This window comes from Apaloderma vittatum, unplaced genomic scaffold (assembly GCF_000703405.1).
Source record: "Apaloderma vittatum isolate BGI_N311 unplaced genomic scaffold, ASM70340v1 scaffold4217, whole genome shotgun sequence".
NCBI lineage: Eukaryota > Metazoa > Chordata > Aves > Trogoniformes > Trogonidae > Apaloderma > Apaloderma vittatum.
Window position 1 is genome coordinate 5309 of NW_009724357.1, and position 15961 is coordinate 21269.

At 34.8% G+C, this 15961-nt stretch overlaps 1 protein-coding gene across 1 annotated transcript in view; it reads left to right on the top strand.

Annotated features, from left to right (window-relative positions):
• Nucleotides 1-1854: 1854 nt before the first annotated feature.
• LOC104276214 (neurobeachin-like) overlaps nucleotides 1855-15961 on the top strand; it is a gene marked incomplete at both ends in the record, with an annotated part of 37472 nt that continues 23365 nt past the window's right edge. Inside the window, 4 exons of the mRNA XM_009872444.1 lie at nucleotides 1855-2035; nucleotides 3126-3256; nucleotides 4473-4580; nucleotides 6211-6379. Coding sequence (XP_009870746.1) covers nucleotides 1855-2035; nucleotides 3126-3256; nucleotides 4473-4580; nucleotides 6211-6379 — 589 coding nt within the window. The remainder of the gene's footprint in view (nucleotides 2036-3125; nucleotides 3257-4472; nucleotides 4581-6210; nucleotides 6380-15961) is intronic.

A 15961-nucleotide genomic window follows, 5' to 3' on the forward strand; every position in this document is an offset into this window, starting at 1 on the left:
TTTCTATAACCATCTATGACTTTTTCTAGCAGACTCTTATGGTTATAGATTTGTCGTAAGTAAGTTTTCTTTGGATGAGTGCTTTCAAAAATGGCGTTCCAATCTATTATAAAACCCCCTATTTTTCCAAAAAAGTAGGAACATAGCATGCACTGAGCAGGGAAGACCTGACTAAAGAAGACAGGCTGGAAATTGTTCTTCCTAGAGTTGTCAATTTACCATTTTTCTGATATTATGGGGCAGATCAGACAGGTGACAGCCCTTCCCTATATCACTCATGAAACCAACATGTTACATCTCTAAGAAAAAATAAATGAAGTGGTGTCTATCATCGTTGTGACACGTGCCACATTATATCTCTCGTCTTTCAAAACAGTTGTTTCCTTAATACTGTTTGGCACGGTTTGCGCTTTTATAATTTTGAATGTAAAATATTCTAAAAAGACTCATCAGTGAGGATATTGGGTTTTTTAGAAGTATGGAAATAAAGGATTTTTTATTTTTCTGTACTTCTTTGGAAGGAAATGGCCTTAATAGCACTAAAAAAAGATTTGTTTTTTATAGAGACTTCTAAGCAAATGAATAAACACACACAATGAAAGTAGTGCTTTCCAATGGAACTGAACTCAGTGCTCAGAAAAGCCTGCAATCTGAAATCTTGCTGACATTCAACTGTAAACAATTTCAAAAATAGTATTTAGGCATATAAACGTGGGCAGTCAAGTACCAAATCATATTTTCTGTTTTGCCTAGCTCCAGAGGTAAAAGTGTTTAAACGGACACTCATTTTTTTTCTAGCTGAGCTGACTGTTTCCTCACTTATCAGCACTGTTAGACTCCTGATTGCATTTGAAAACATGACTCTGGACGTCTAAATAACTTTCTGGATAAAAACATGAGCCCCTTTTAGGTTTAAGAAATACTGACCTCATTCAGCATTTTTCTGTGGATTCCCATTAAAGAGAATCCAACACTAGGAAAGCAGTGACTGTTCTCTGGGAAGCATGTCATTTGTCACATTTTTACTTCTCCTCTGTTGCCATTATGAGGAAGTAAAAGTTCTCTTTTCTGACTCCAAGAGAGAGGAACCTTTCTCCGGTTCCTGTATAGAATAGTGGAATCATAGAACTATTTATGTTGGAAAAGGCCTTTAAGAACATTGAGTTCAACCATTAACCCAGCAATGCCAGGTCCACCACTAAACCGTGTCCCTACACACCACATCTACATGTATTTTAAATAGTTCCAAGGACGGTCACTCAACCACTTCCCTGGGCAGCCTGTGCCAGTGCTTGACAACCCTTTCAGTGAAGAAATTTTTCCTAATATCCCATCTAAACCTCCCCTTGCACAGCTTGAGGCTGTTTCCTCTTGTCCTAAATATGGTACATGCACTCCTAGGGTGAATCAGTTTGTGGAAACAGGGCAAAAGTGCCTGTTTTTTTCTCACTGCACTTCTCACATTTACTTGCTTATCTAAAGGAATGTAAAAGCTATAAAGACAGTAACTGCTTTAATCTACTACCTTTGCCTATGGAAGACTATAGGAGTACATTGCACCCTTGCATACCATGCATTGATTTATTATCTGGCCACACTTTTTCTTTAGGTAATTGCTAATAACATTCTCATTTATATCAGGCTTTTTCTCATCTATTACAGCATGTAAATGTAAATGATATTCCTCATGCTGTCTGACTTTGAATTTCACTCAGTTTACATTAATGGTAATAGATTTTAAAATAACTTTTCAATATATTTCTCATTAAACATAGCAATTTAGATTTGTGTGTATATGCTGTCTTTATATTTCAGTTGTGTTCAAACTGTTTAATTCAATTTCTCCTTTTAAAGACTGAATTGGAAAATATTGAAGTGACACAAGGAATGTCAGCAGAGACAGCAGTAACTTTTCTCAGCCGTCTGATGGCAATGGTTGATGTACTAGTATTTGCCAGTTCTCTAAATTTTAGTGAGATTGAAGCTGAAAAAAACATGTCTTCTGGAGGTCTAATGCGACAGTGCCTAAGGCTTGGTAAGTTGGCAAACAGTTTATATTAAATAATTACTTACAGATCAATGAGCTACAGATGGATCAAATAGTGACACTTGGAGGAAAGGACTTGTACAGACTATGATGTGCTAAAATAAGAATACTGTTTATTGTTGATTTGGTACAGTTTTAAGACTGATTCAGTTTAGGCTCAAGGTTGAGTTAAAATGACATGTCTGAAATTGTTCTTCCTTATGTATTTCAAGTTGTATGTGTTCTGGAGGAATACAAATATTAAATGTAAGTAAGTAAACGGAGAATTTTTTTTTCTTAAAAAATGCTTTGCTGCATGCATGTTTCCTTGTCCAAGTCTTGATCGATTTGGAAGGCTATTTATAGGCTATGTAAGATTAAAAACATGTTCAGACTCTGTAGACTTTAGTATACATTGCTAGTCTGGCACCTATCCTCACTTTTTACTATTTGCTATATACTGTTACAATTAGTTTAGGAAATTTAAAAGTTTATGAATAATTCAAATAATTAGGAATAATTATGAATAATTCTATTAAATCTGTATCACTTCATTCTTGGGAACATTAAATTTTTACTGTCATATCACGTAACACTGTTTTGCTAATGTTAAATTTCCACATACTTTTTCATCTCTCAAATAATTAATAACTTTTTTCTCAGATTTTGTCCTGTTAGTATTCATACCACTTACTAAGTCATTGATAATTATACTTCTCCCGGTATAAAACCTGTGGTTTATTCTCAATGATCAGTTTTCATCAGATTGTAAATTACTGCTTACTTTTTTTTTTTTCTATTCTAGCTGTACCTAAGTACTCTCAGATTTTAAGTACTGATAGATAATTAATAACACATGAGAGCTCCGGCTCAAGCACTCAAGGACTATATTTTCATATATATAGTTATATAGATTACTTAGTTGTTCAACTAAAGAATGAAGTAAGTCACCATAATGCTTTCTTAGTACCAACGGAGAGTCTAATGTGAGAACTCTGTTGCACTTACTATTTAGAAATGGTTATTGACGTAAGACAGCTTCTGAACATAATAATGAAAAAATATTCTGATTCGTTACATTTTTGCAACTTCTTTTTAGTTTGTTGTGTGGCTGTGAGAAACTGCTTAGAATGTCGGCAAAGGCAGAGGGAGCGAGTGAACAAGACATCATTAATCAGTGGTAAAACTCAAGATGCTCTTCAGGGTGTAACTGCAGCAGCAGCAACCAAGGTAACCCAGGCCTCAGCTAACAACAGCAATGACAAGGCTGTGCTTTATAGGGTCAGAAAACAATTGTAAATGCCTTCTCAAATACTTGGCAAAAGCTTAGGGTTTTGCTATGAAATGCTTAAAAGTAGAAGTATGTGAGAGGGTTTATTAGAAAGAAGCTTTTTCACTCTTACTTGGTCTACTTCAAAGAGTGAGTCCCCGTAACTGACATCAGTCATAGACACCTGCATAGCTTTTTTGACCTGCCAGGGCACTTGCAGTTTTGATGAAATCCTGCAGTCACATCTTTGTTGGTAGAACATCTGAGTTCCGGTAATTTCAACAGACTTTTTATGTGATTTTAGGAACGAAACTTGTTTCATACTCACTTACAGCTTTTTCCAGTTACATTAATTATTGATTTTTTTGTTTTGTTTTGTTTACTATGTTTACATAGCTTTAACGCTATGGGAATACTGAAACTAAAATCTCAAGGGATTTAGCACAGCCTGTAACTTATATACAACACTTTGTATGTCATGAAGGATTCCTTCTTTTTGCTACTGTATTTTCATTACTAAATTCAGTATTTTCTCTTCTCTAAAGGCTTCTCCAGCTAGCATTCACAACCTCAGCTCTTTTCGTAATATTATTTCATTAAATCTCACAGAAACATTGCATTTCTCCATGTTGGCACATTCAGTGCAAAGCAGATCAGTGTAAGGAGACTTTTAGGTGTTTAGGCATCATTTGCAATACATTATCATTTTTAAAAGAGGCATGCTACTCTATGCTTTTATAATAACAGTTATTTTGTAAATACTCTGTAATAATTCTCAGTAAAATGAACATAAATGTTTTTTTTAAAAAATATTTCTGCTCATCATTTTGAAATGTAACACATGTATTAGAAATAATTTATTGTATTCCTCTGAAATAACCGTAATCTGAATTAAGTTTTTCTGTGCAAGTTAATATCTTGACTCTGGGAAGAGATACAGTTATTCTGATGTACTGGGAAGACGCAACAATTTAGAACTATATAGTTAGGATTAAAAGAGTAAATCAAAATATTGCTTTTAGAACCCTTGTCTGAGCATGATAGTGGAAGTATATTGATAGGAAAAGAGCATCTTAAACTGAAGCAATATGTAAAAAAAGGTGTTAAATTAAGTTTATAAGAGAAATGCTTTGATAATGGGGGAGAATGAAAAATGTCACTACTTCTTATTTTTAGACTCCTCTTGAAAATGTCCCCGGCAATCTTTCTCCTATAAAAGACCCTGACAGACTTCTTCAGGATGTTGATATTAATCGTTTGCGAGCAGTTGTTTTTCGCGATGTGGTGAGTAATTTATGCTGTAATTCTTTCTTCTGCAAAATGATCACTTACATTTTGATTGTACCAGAATTAAAAATATCCTTTGTGTGTAACACTTTGTATATTATTTGCAAACCGTCTCCTTGTGACTTTGTAACTACCAGCCCCTTTCTGCACTTTAAAGTCCTACTGGTAAGCTATTTGAGGTAGCCGTGTTTAAGTCAGACTTATAGCAGCCAAATAATCACAGCCAGAATAAATCAGTTATGACCTATGCTGCTTAAAAGTGTATTACTAAAGTGTCAGCTATTTGTACAACCAGAGGAAGAATTACTATATGTATTGCTGAACTACAGCGGATTGATTTATAAAGACAATTATTACTTCTTCTAAACATATATATGCATACACTATATAAATATATATATATAAATGTTTTCAAGTTTGTCTGCAGTTGTTTTTTAGCTTAAAACTCTTCCAGAATGTATTAGGTTTTGAAAGTAGCATAACAGGAATTATTATATATGCACAAATGGATATGTTTAAACTTCTCTGAGCTAAATTCAAGTGGATTGAATACTAAAGTTAGAAATAGCTTTAAAAAGAAGAAAGTAGAACTTGGCATACACAAAAAATTATCTGTCAGAATTACCTGATCAACTTGAAGGGGCAAGGTTGAATTAGGTGGAGATCTGTCACCTACTCTTTTCTTAACTAGAGGAGAAGGGAATAGAGGAAATATTGTTTCAGACATTTCTGTGAAAAAAATTTAACAAGATGATTTCTAATTATTAGAAGAATTGCAAAGACGTGGAACTATATTAAGTAACACCCAGAAAATGTGGAAAGTAAGCCCTGGATTTGTAATACAAAATGCATACTTGTGGAATTGAGATAAGGTAAAACCACTATAGGGGTAGATAGAGGCTGAGGTCTTAATTCTGCCATGTTGGGTTAGTAATAAAAGACATTTCAGTTGAACTACAGCCACTTAGGCTCAGTCAGGATGATATCTGAGCCATGAAACAGTAGCCTGTGTGAGGCAGGAGGAAAAGAAGACAGCCTAGTTCTTGTCCTGATGTTTATTTAAATCAGAGTCCTAGAAAACTAGGACTGCTGCTGACATGCTTTTGAAGGAGAAGTCAGAATGTACGAGCTGGGATTTATTGCTGGGAGAAAAACAATGGTCATATCTCTCCTGCTTTTAGATGCTAGCACAGGCTGTTATGCCTGCTTACATGTCCCGTGTTTGCTAGAAATGCATCAGTGAGCTTATTTTTCTCTCAGCAGTAGTGCCCTGTACCTTCTTGTGGCAAAAGCTTTGAGAGTCTCATCCTTGGGGCTACGAAAGTCAGTTGCCCATGCTGTTGAAAGCACTCAGAGCAGAGCCAAGCCTCTGTTCTGAAATGTCTTTTGAATCCATAGCCCGAGATTTGCGCAGCTGCCAAATTTCTGGTAAAATTCAGTACCTAATATATGCTGTGTGCATAGTACTCTACTGAAAATGAATTAAATCTACATAATACATTTGTTACTATGCAAACAGATGGAATATTTCAGAGAAGTGTTATTTTTTAAGACTGGAGAGGATCTTGTATGAAAATTCTATGGAAATGTCCAATATTATAGAACTGTTCCTTTCTCTCCAACACAGGATGACAGCAAACAGGCTCAGTTCTTAGCTTTGGCAGTAGTCTACTTTATTTCTGTTCTGATGGTCTCCAAATACCGTGATATACTAGAACCACAACGAGAAACTGCAAGATCTGGCAGCCAGGCAGGTAGAAATATCAGACAAGAAATAAATTCACCGACAAGTACAGGTACATTTGTTTTCTTCAAATGTTATTTGATTCGTAATTATTTTGCTGCGCAGTATTTTTAGTGAGTAGCTTAAGATCCTAATAAGAAATAACTTGCTACTTTCTTCCTCTATAACATACATTGGCAGATTTTAATTATTCTGTATATTTGCTTAAAGGGTATAAGTAATTTTCATTTGCATATTACTTTTTTATGCCTTTTTCCTTTGTTTTGAAAATAGTTAAAAAGAAACAGGGAGCCTGGTGGCGTTAAAGCTGTGCAGTACAAGACAGTTGATCAGCACAGCTGCCTGAATCTGTTGTTTGTTAGGAAAACCAGATATCTGTATACCATTAAATGCCTAAACAGCAAACACAGCTATTTGCCCATGTGAACTCCTGTTTGCCTGAGGAGGTTGGTGAAGGGGTACTGGTGGAGGACTGACTGCTTCCTTGGAGTCTTGCTGTGTTGGTGCCTGCATTTAAAAAGCCTGTGGAAACAATACAATAAAAAGGAAACATTATTATTGCCTCTTTGAACTGTTTGTGATTTTTATTAATAGTCCAGTGTGTGTTGTTTAGCCTGAGAGGGAGGGAGTTCTTTAACTGTCAGAACCCGTCAGAAATTAGGGATCCCAGCTTTACCCCACTTAGTTTCAAATATTTTACACTGTCAGTTCGGTAGCTTTTTTCACGGCTGATGGGAATGATTATAACTGTACCTTCTATGTTAAAAGAGCTGAAAACAGTAACTGAATTTGTCCATGGAGCTATTTCTTTATGTTTTTCTTCTTGAATTGATTTTTAATTACTTTTTTAATTTATCTTTCATAGGATTTATCTTCCAATTTGTGTCAAATTTACATTTAGTCTTTATTTTCTGGTTCATCGTGATGTTTTAATTTAGTATGTATGCATATTTTTTAAAGTCCATGTGCTTGTAGGTTTCCCATTTTAAATATACTACATGAACATAGTCAGTTACGTGAAATCATATTCTTTTATGCCTTCCTGTTTATATGTTATGGTTCCGCACTATGAAACTGCTAATTTTAGTGAACTATTTCATCCATGATTGTCTTGCCTCTGTGTGTGTGTATATATCTATCTATCTGTGTCTCTTTTTCCTCATGAATGTTGCTCTTGAAGTGCCCAAATAACAAGTGTGCTGTTTCCTATCTCCTGATACAGAACTTGTTTCCTTCCTTTAGAAATGCTTTTTTAATTTTTTTTTTTGTTGAAAATACCATATTTGCATGTTTCAATGAGATAGGATATCTGTCATGGATCCACAGTGGACCAGGCCACACGTGAATGCTAGCTGGCTCACATTTGATTCCATGATTTTCTCCACAGTTGTGGTCATACCATCTATCCCTCACCCAAGTTTGAACCATGGATTCCTTGCCAAGTTAATTCCTGAGCAGAGCTTTGCCCACTCATTTTACAAAGGTAATATTAACATCATCTCCTAACCTGTTTGGGTGTTCTTATTTAATGTAATGTAATTCAAGAACTAACTGTGATGTAATTGTTGATAAATAAGTATACGCCTCAGGTTACATGGAGATCAGACCTGATGAATCCTTCAAAACGTTAACTTCCTGCCTACATTGCTCTAGGAAATCTCTTTCCCACTTTTACTGCCATTTATTAACTTTACTTACTGCGAAATAAAATAATTTTTAAAAGCAGTCAGGAGGAGGGAATGGATGTAGAAAAATTTACATGCTTTTGGTTTGTGGTTATTCTGCTACAATATTAGGTCCATAAAAAAATAAAATTAGGCCTCTTAAAAATATTGCATACCACATAAAGTCTGTAGTACTTCTGTAGTATTTCCTTTCCCCATATCTTTTCCTGTTCTTTTGCCTTCCTTTCTTGCTTTTTTTCTTGCCTTCTTGATGGTATGTAAACCTCTGATATTGTATGTATTGTGAATTATTTTATGCCTGTTAGTTAATGTGCTGTGCTGTGCTTTTCTCGAAGGAAACTGCTTTTGTGACCAGAGCAACTATTACATGTTTTGGGCCTGATTTGTTTTGTTTGTTTGTTTGTTTTAAAAGATACTGTATAATGTAGGGAGTATGTTTCTCAGGTGTCGTTATTTGGAAAAGAGAGGGTTACCTGAATGTAACTGTAGCCAAGTTTGCATGTACATTTCGCCATTTATTTGCATGCACTGTGCTGCAAATATAGAAATGTAAAATGAATAAAAAAAATTAATCTGGTGAAAATGGTCTTGGTATAATTTTGAAAAATCTCAGTGGGTGAAAACCATAAGAGATTCAAACTTGATTATACAGAACAGAAAGAGTTAGTTTTCTACTTATATTCTGGGAACACTATGTTAAAATACACAGTACATCTATTTAAACTATCACTATGTTAATCTCACATTTCTTAAACTTTAGTGTGTGCATTTATGTGTATTATAAATTGTATTAAATTCTAACAATTAGTAATCAGAGGTTAGTGATTTTGATTAATAATACTACAGTCTGCTGTACAAAGAAAAACATATTTTGAATCATTCAATTTGCTGATGTAATATTCTTCATTGTGACATAGTTGCATATGTTTGATTTAATCCATCATTCATAAAAATGGGAATCGTTTGCTGTTATCTGAGTACTACAGTGCTATGCGTTATTGCAGAATAAAGCCTTAGAGCTTCATGAAATATTCTTTTTTCATATCTTTTCTTTTTTCTTTTTTACATTTAAAGCATGTTTCTGTGTATCAGACATAGTATATTTTATTTTTACCACCTTTACTTGAAAGTTTTGAGTGGTTAGACTGCCTCAAAACACAATTATTTAAAGACATCTTAATTTTTATTAAATTTAATACCATAAAAATAAATCATGCAACTTAAATTTGATATAACGGGTGGCAAAAGGTGCAGAAAAACAAGTAGTTTTTCTTACTGTTCACGTATAGGACAGGAATAATTTATATGTAACAAAACCAGAAAAAAAAAAGAAAATAAATGGAGGCAGCCATACAAACTAACTAGAATATTTCATATAAAATATTTTTTTTAAGAATTGTGTCTTGTCTAATACTTATATTTTACTTGAACTCAAGGTAAAACAATTTTATTTTCAAAATAGTTTAAGAGAGCTATAACAGAATTGCAGAAGTTGCTTGGCCTACAGACATTTTGATTTATTAGATTTCTTCAACTGACTGTGATGAAGTTCTCCGATATAATTAAAATGCAGAGGTGTAGTAACGATGGGAGGAGCATTAAAAATTTCTCTGCCAGAAGAGTTGAATTGTTTTCATCTGACTTGTCAAGATGATGCGTTATCATTCTCACTGTCTCTGCGACTGTGGATATTGCAGTGTGACCAAAAGCTCTGTACCAGATTTTCAGTTTTTATCTCAAAATAGTCATGTCACATGTGAGTTGTACACTCTGGAAGATATCTATAGTGAATCCATGTCTTAGCTAGTCCTTCAAGTCTTCCTTTGTTATATGTAGGTGGAGAAAAGTTAGGGCACATTTAAAGTACAGTTCACCTGGCCTGATTTAGACATCTACTTAAAAGAGAGATAAAATTGTTACTAGAAGTCCCTATCTTTGCCCATTCACTAGAGATGTGATACAGATTTGTGCCTTAGTCAGATTAATCCTGACTCTTTTGACTAGGCTTAACTGAACTCCAGACACAGAACTTGCCTTATGACAAAACCTGGAATGAAATTCTTTGATCTCATGCACTTAATCCAGTCTAATGATATTATGTGCCTTAGCAATATCCCCATCTCACAGACAGCTACAATTCATTACATATATGTTCATAGACACACATTTTTCTTTATGAGTGCAGCTTGTATTGTATTGTATGTAGTTTGAAAGTAGGAACTATATATCCATTTAAACAATTACATAACGTCTTCAACCCAATGACTAGCAGGCACATTCACTTTGTGCCTGGCATCTAATAAATCTGAGCAATGTGTATCATTGTCCCTCCAAGAGCCCTTATTTCTTCTCTACCTGTCCAACAGTATGGGGTGCAACTTATCTGCATCTTTCTCCATTGTAAAGGGTTTTTGAATACTGATTTGTTTTGTTGTATGATTGAGAGATTTTCAGTTTTGTTCTTTTTTGTTGTATAATTCTTCCAGTTTCCCGTTTTTGCCTGCTGACTGCTTGAGATCCTCGAAGGAGACTATTCCTTGCAGTCTGATGTACTAGCAAGTCCCTTTATAAAAAATCTTTGGCTTTCATCTTAAGCAGCATCTTCCACAAAGATCATATATGAGAAATCCTGACTGTGTTGTATTTAGTGGGGAAGCAGTGCTAAAGCTTAATCTTTGCTTCTGGTGATGGGGGTTGATTTTGAGTACTTTTAATAGCTTCCTGTCTATGAAGATAGTCCCAGTAAGCAAAACTACTTCCTATGGGAGGCAGACAAGCTTCTCCTGTTTTACTTTGCAAGCAAATACACTAAATTACTCTTAATGTTATAGAAGATTCAGGTTTTCATAGGAGGGTTATCAAGACTCTTGCAAGAGTTTTGATTTAATGGCACATTCTGCAAATCCATCTGAACAGTGGAACTTGCGAGTTCCCACAGCCACTTTAGGTTACAGGTGTGTTAGTCAAGACGTAATTAGTGTTTTTTACTTATAGTCAGCAAGAACTGCCCTTGTGAATGGATCATAAAATGCTGAAATTTGTATTTCTGGAATGGCAGTAATTGGAACAGCTTAGGAAAAAAAATAATGTTGTGTTCTCGGTTGTTTTATCTGATTAAAATAAGAGTATTTTCTCTAAATCGGTAGGAGAATATCTCTGTTATGTCTGGAAGGTGTGGAAGTTGAAACTGAGAAATTGAGAGTAGCCCTTTCTCTTACCAGATAGAGGCTAATCAGTACATATTGTGAGAGCAGAAATATCTTGTCACAGGACGAAGATGCGGGAGAAATAGAGGAGCATGTTATCTTCTGTTAATAGCAGCTAATCAGCCTTATCATGTAAAGCAAAGTAGCCTTTTCAAATTACAGCTACAAATTTGAAGTAGTTTTAGCTATGGTGGTCACGATCACTTAAGATGAGTTTTCTCAATTCTGGTCTGTGTTAAACCTAACCTTGCTTTAAGCCTTGAAGGTTTATTGGAGTAGTGTTTCTTTCAACAGTGCTTCCACATCACTGGTGGAAAAGTGTGAAAAATCTTTTTTTACACTTCAGCTGGCAGCCTGCTAATTACTAAGAACACACTTAATATTAACCAAATAATGGAAAGACATTTTCAGTTGAAAATTGACATTTCCATTTAGTGTTATTCAGGAGAGTTTTGGAAATTATAGCATTGCAACAGTGCAGTTCACCTTATAACATATTGTGCAAAGAAAATCAGTATGTAGCTTATCACAGCATTTTGTCAAAAATAGACTGACTTTTCAGCTCCCTTGATATCACTGTCTTTATCTTTCCCAAAGCACAGATTTCCATTGCTTATCAAAATATACTTTGCCTCCACAAAGTCCCAACAAAACTCACAGCTCCAACTTCCTGAAAATTTAGTTGTACATATGTTTTCAAGAAACTGAGCAAACTGTTACAAGGGACATGGATGATAATCATGAGAATCATAAAATTCAAATTTTGCCGAATTTTTGCCTGCTGCTCAAAGTTATCATACTGCTTTCCTGATGAAATACATGCTGCTTCTTCCTACTACCTCTGAGAGGACTACTTCTGAGATCATGAGAATAGTAATAAATACATCTCGATCTAGTATTTTTTGCCCTTCAGCAACTACTTCAGGCATCAGAAGAGAGGTTTGCACATATATTTCATTATCAGGTATTATGTATCTATCAAGCAGCTGTAGTAGAGTGGGGTTTTTTAAGTAACATCAATGCTTATTTTCATTTGTTTGTACAAATTTCAGATGTTTTAAAAGTTTTGGATTTTACAAAGTAGACCTTAGTATAAAATATTTTTAGTGTAAGTTTCATCATATGTATAGAACATACTCTGTACTTCACTCTTAACTTTTGTTGCTGCATGCTGTAATCTAGGTGACAGAATTTTTTTAATTTCTTTTTCAAGAAGTGGCCATCACAAAAAACATCAGCTTTACTAACACGGGTCAGAAATACAGATATTATCATAGATTATTGCCAACTAATCTATTTTTCATTATGTGTTTCTGAGTTTAGGTAAGACAAAAATAAAACAAAATAAAAAGGAAAAACTGACAAACACTAGGGTATTAAAAATACATTAAAAATACTTTTTAGTATATTGTTCCTAATTTGTATTTGTTTTTTTCTTTCAAATGTAAACACTTGTTTTTATACTCTCAAGTTGACATTTCTTTAATACAGTTTTTAATTTCCATATATTCTTCATTTTATCTTAAGTATTTTTTAGTTAATGCCTGGCTTAGTTTGAGGACTGCTGGCATTTTATTTGGCAACCAGGTAATCAATCAAACTGATGTACAGCTGTTTTATCTATCAAGTGCTGACTAAAAGAGGTTTGGATTAGTAAGGAAGAATTCAGACATTGATTAAAGACATTGCCTAAACAGGTGAAGAGTTATGTCGTTCGTAAGTAGCTCTTTTAATACTCTTTCTTCAGTCGAGGTAGAAGGAGCTGCCCTGTGTGTCTGCCTAAGTCCAGGAGTGATTGCAGGGAAAAGAACAAATGATAAGATTTTGAGGAATTTGAGAAAATAGAAGCAATTTCTAGTGAGGCCAAAGAGAAAACGTGCTTACAGATGTCCAGCTGTGAAAAGGGGCTGATGATAACTGTATCATTGATATCCTCTTCAATCACTTCTCAACTTTGATTTCCCCACCCTCACCTGCTCCATTTGTCTCCCATTTCAGAGCCTCTCTATTTCTCCTGGTGCAGAGCTATATCCTTTCGCCTCACAAATCCACTCTGGTTAAAAAGAAATTTCCAACCTTCTGTCTTAAATCTCCTGGTGCAAGCTCTGCACGCTTCTAATTGCCACCCCACCATGAAGTCTTTCATGTCAGGCCTTCCCTCATCCCCCAGTTTTCAGCTGTGTTCCTCCTGCCCTCAGCGATTCATGTTGGAGCCCCGGGATACCCCGGCTTGGGACTTTCACTTTTCCCAGCCCAATGCTGCTGTGACCTGGGCTCTACTTCCACCACTTCATACTGGTGCTTTTTGAGACTGACAGTGGAATCCGTTCTGCTGCATTGCCGTCTCTTCCAGAAGCAAAGGGCCCACTTTTGCTTTGCCAGGAATTTCAGAATCGTGGATAAATGATCTGGCTAAACAACAGACGGAGGCTGCGTTTATCAGGCATTTTTCTAGATGAAATCCTGATAGCGCAAGAATGACAAAGTCACCCTAATCCAAGCTCTTTTTCCTTACTTTTTTTTTTATGACTCAATTAACATGGAAACTCAATTAATTTATTTTTTTTAGAACAGTAAATGAGTTCTGCAAAATAACAATGTTGCTCAGATAGCCTTGTTTCAGAAATAACAGAACCCCATGAACACTATTATTGGGACACAACTAAATTTGCCTATTAATGCATAGTTCTTACACAAAGAATAATACTGGCCAGGCTGCCAAAACGAGTACACATGATGTGGTTTGGCCATGGCCAAGATCACTGTACAGGGCATTTGTACTCTAGTCTCTTTATGACTTTCACACAGAAATAGAAACGCCAACAGGAGTAGATAAAGAGTAGATACAGATACAGAGGAGCTCGGAATCTTAGTGTTTCTTTTGGAGTGATTCTTTTCACTGTTGTGCCTCAGCCTCCAAGGACATTTCCATTGCAACTCTGTTCCTGGTTAATCCTTTCAACCTACATTTACATGGGGCCCTTATTAGTCTTTGATTCTGTCCTCATAATTAGTTTCTCATCTCATTTTAATTGTGCTGCTTCTCCTATATGAGAACTGGTAGACTGATGTTGCTGTGAAGAATTCTTCCACTGTTTTTATAGCCTAGAGCTTAGCAATTGAATATTTGACTCCAGCACCTATGGAGTCACTGCCTGGCTGGGATGAAAGTTTTTTCAGCTTGTAGTGTACTGTCCCTGAAGTTTTGTAGAGTACTACAAAAGGGTATATAAAAGGCAGCTAATAAGAATGTTATCAATGTCTTAAAATAAATATACAGAAAACAAGTAAAATTTTCCAATACACATGCAGACTGAAAGGTGGCAGCAACTCCTATATCAAGATTACCCCAAACCTTCTGTTGCCTAATGCTGCTATACTACTTACAGTAGAAATTTGTCAATTATTTGGGATAGCAAATATCAAATAGATTTTAGCCTTATTGTAAGCAGTTAAAAACAATAATTTTTTTAAATTTTTTACTTCTGAAATTTTTCAGTTGATTTTTATCTAGTGGGGAGATTTAAAGAAATTCAAATTAAAAAGCACCACAGTGTAATATACACACAACTTTTCCATTTTTAAAAAGTAAAGAAAGATTAAAAGCACAATATTTTGTGTTGTCATTTTTTATAATGGCAATATTGTATATATCCACTGCAGACATGAAATGTCTCATTATTATGCTAATAAACATTGGGAGTTCGTATTTTTTAGGCATATGGAAGCAGTGCAAGAGCTATTTAGGTAACTTGGTAGGGTAAAACAATTATAATACACTTCATAAATCACAAGCAAACAAGATATTTTAGGGAAGGAGCGTGACAGATGAGGTCACCAGATATACAATATGTCATTTAGTTAACTTAAGCCCATATTTTTCCCATAATGTAGTAGACGAGCTCATTAGTTACAATGAAAACCAGTAAGAAGGAGGCATCTGGCTTCCAACTGCCTATTTCTGACAGGGTTAAGATCACTAGATCTAGTAATGTTTCTGCTTTGTCTACTGACATGGCCTTGTGCTGCAGAAAACTGATGAGGTTTGCTGAAAATTTACAGGCTCACTGTCACAATGTTGTAGCATAGACAGATGCAATCAGTTATATTTTTGCTTCTGTTCATGTTTATCATTCTGCTAAGTTGCTTTGAGTATTTAGGATTTTTGTAAAAGCATGCACGTTACCAGTTTAAGATCTTTCTAAATAACTTTACAAGCGTTATTCTTTATTCCTGAATTCTGAAAGCAACAGAAATGCTATGACAAAGCATAAATGAACATAGAACAAAATTTGTGGATATGCAGTGTCTTACAGTACATCTTTTCAGACATACTTATCTGAATTTCACAAATACTGATTTTCTAGTATTGTTCTTTGAGAGCCAATTTTTAAGCAGTTTTATCTTTTCTGAGTTTATTTTCCTTTGACTAACAAACGTAAAAACCTTTTTCGTTTAGCTTACTTGATTTTTTAAGAAGGAGAGTAAGTACGCTGGATTTAGGTAGGGTTTAGAGTTTGTTATTCATAGGGATAAATCAGACTAAGCTTAATTGACTTAGAGCAGTGTATTCATATTAGGTACTGGAGGTACAGTAAGAAAAGTAAAGATACAAGTCTGGTTTCTGTGGAAATCAAGTATCTGTACACTTAACCTGTATATAGAATAACTTATTTTGATTTTTTTTTTCCTAAATCATTTTAATTAGTGGTGTGTGTTTTATAGTATGTCATATCTAAATTC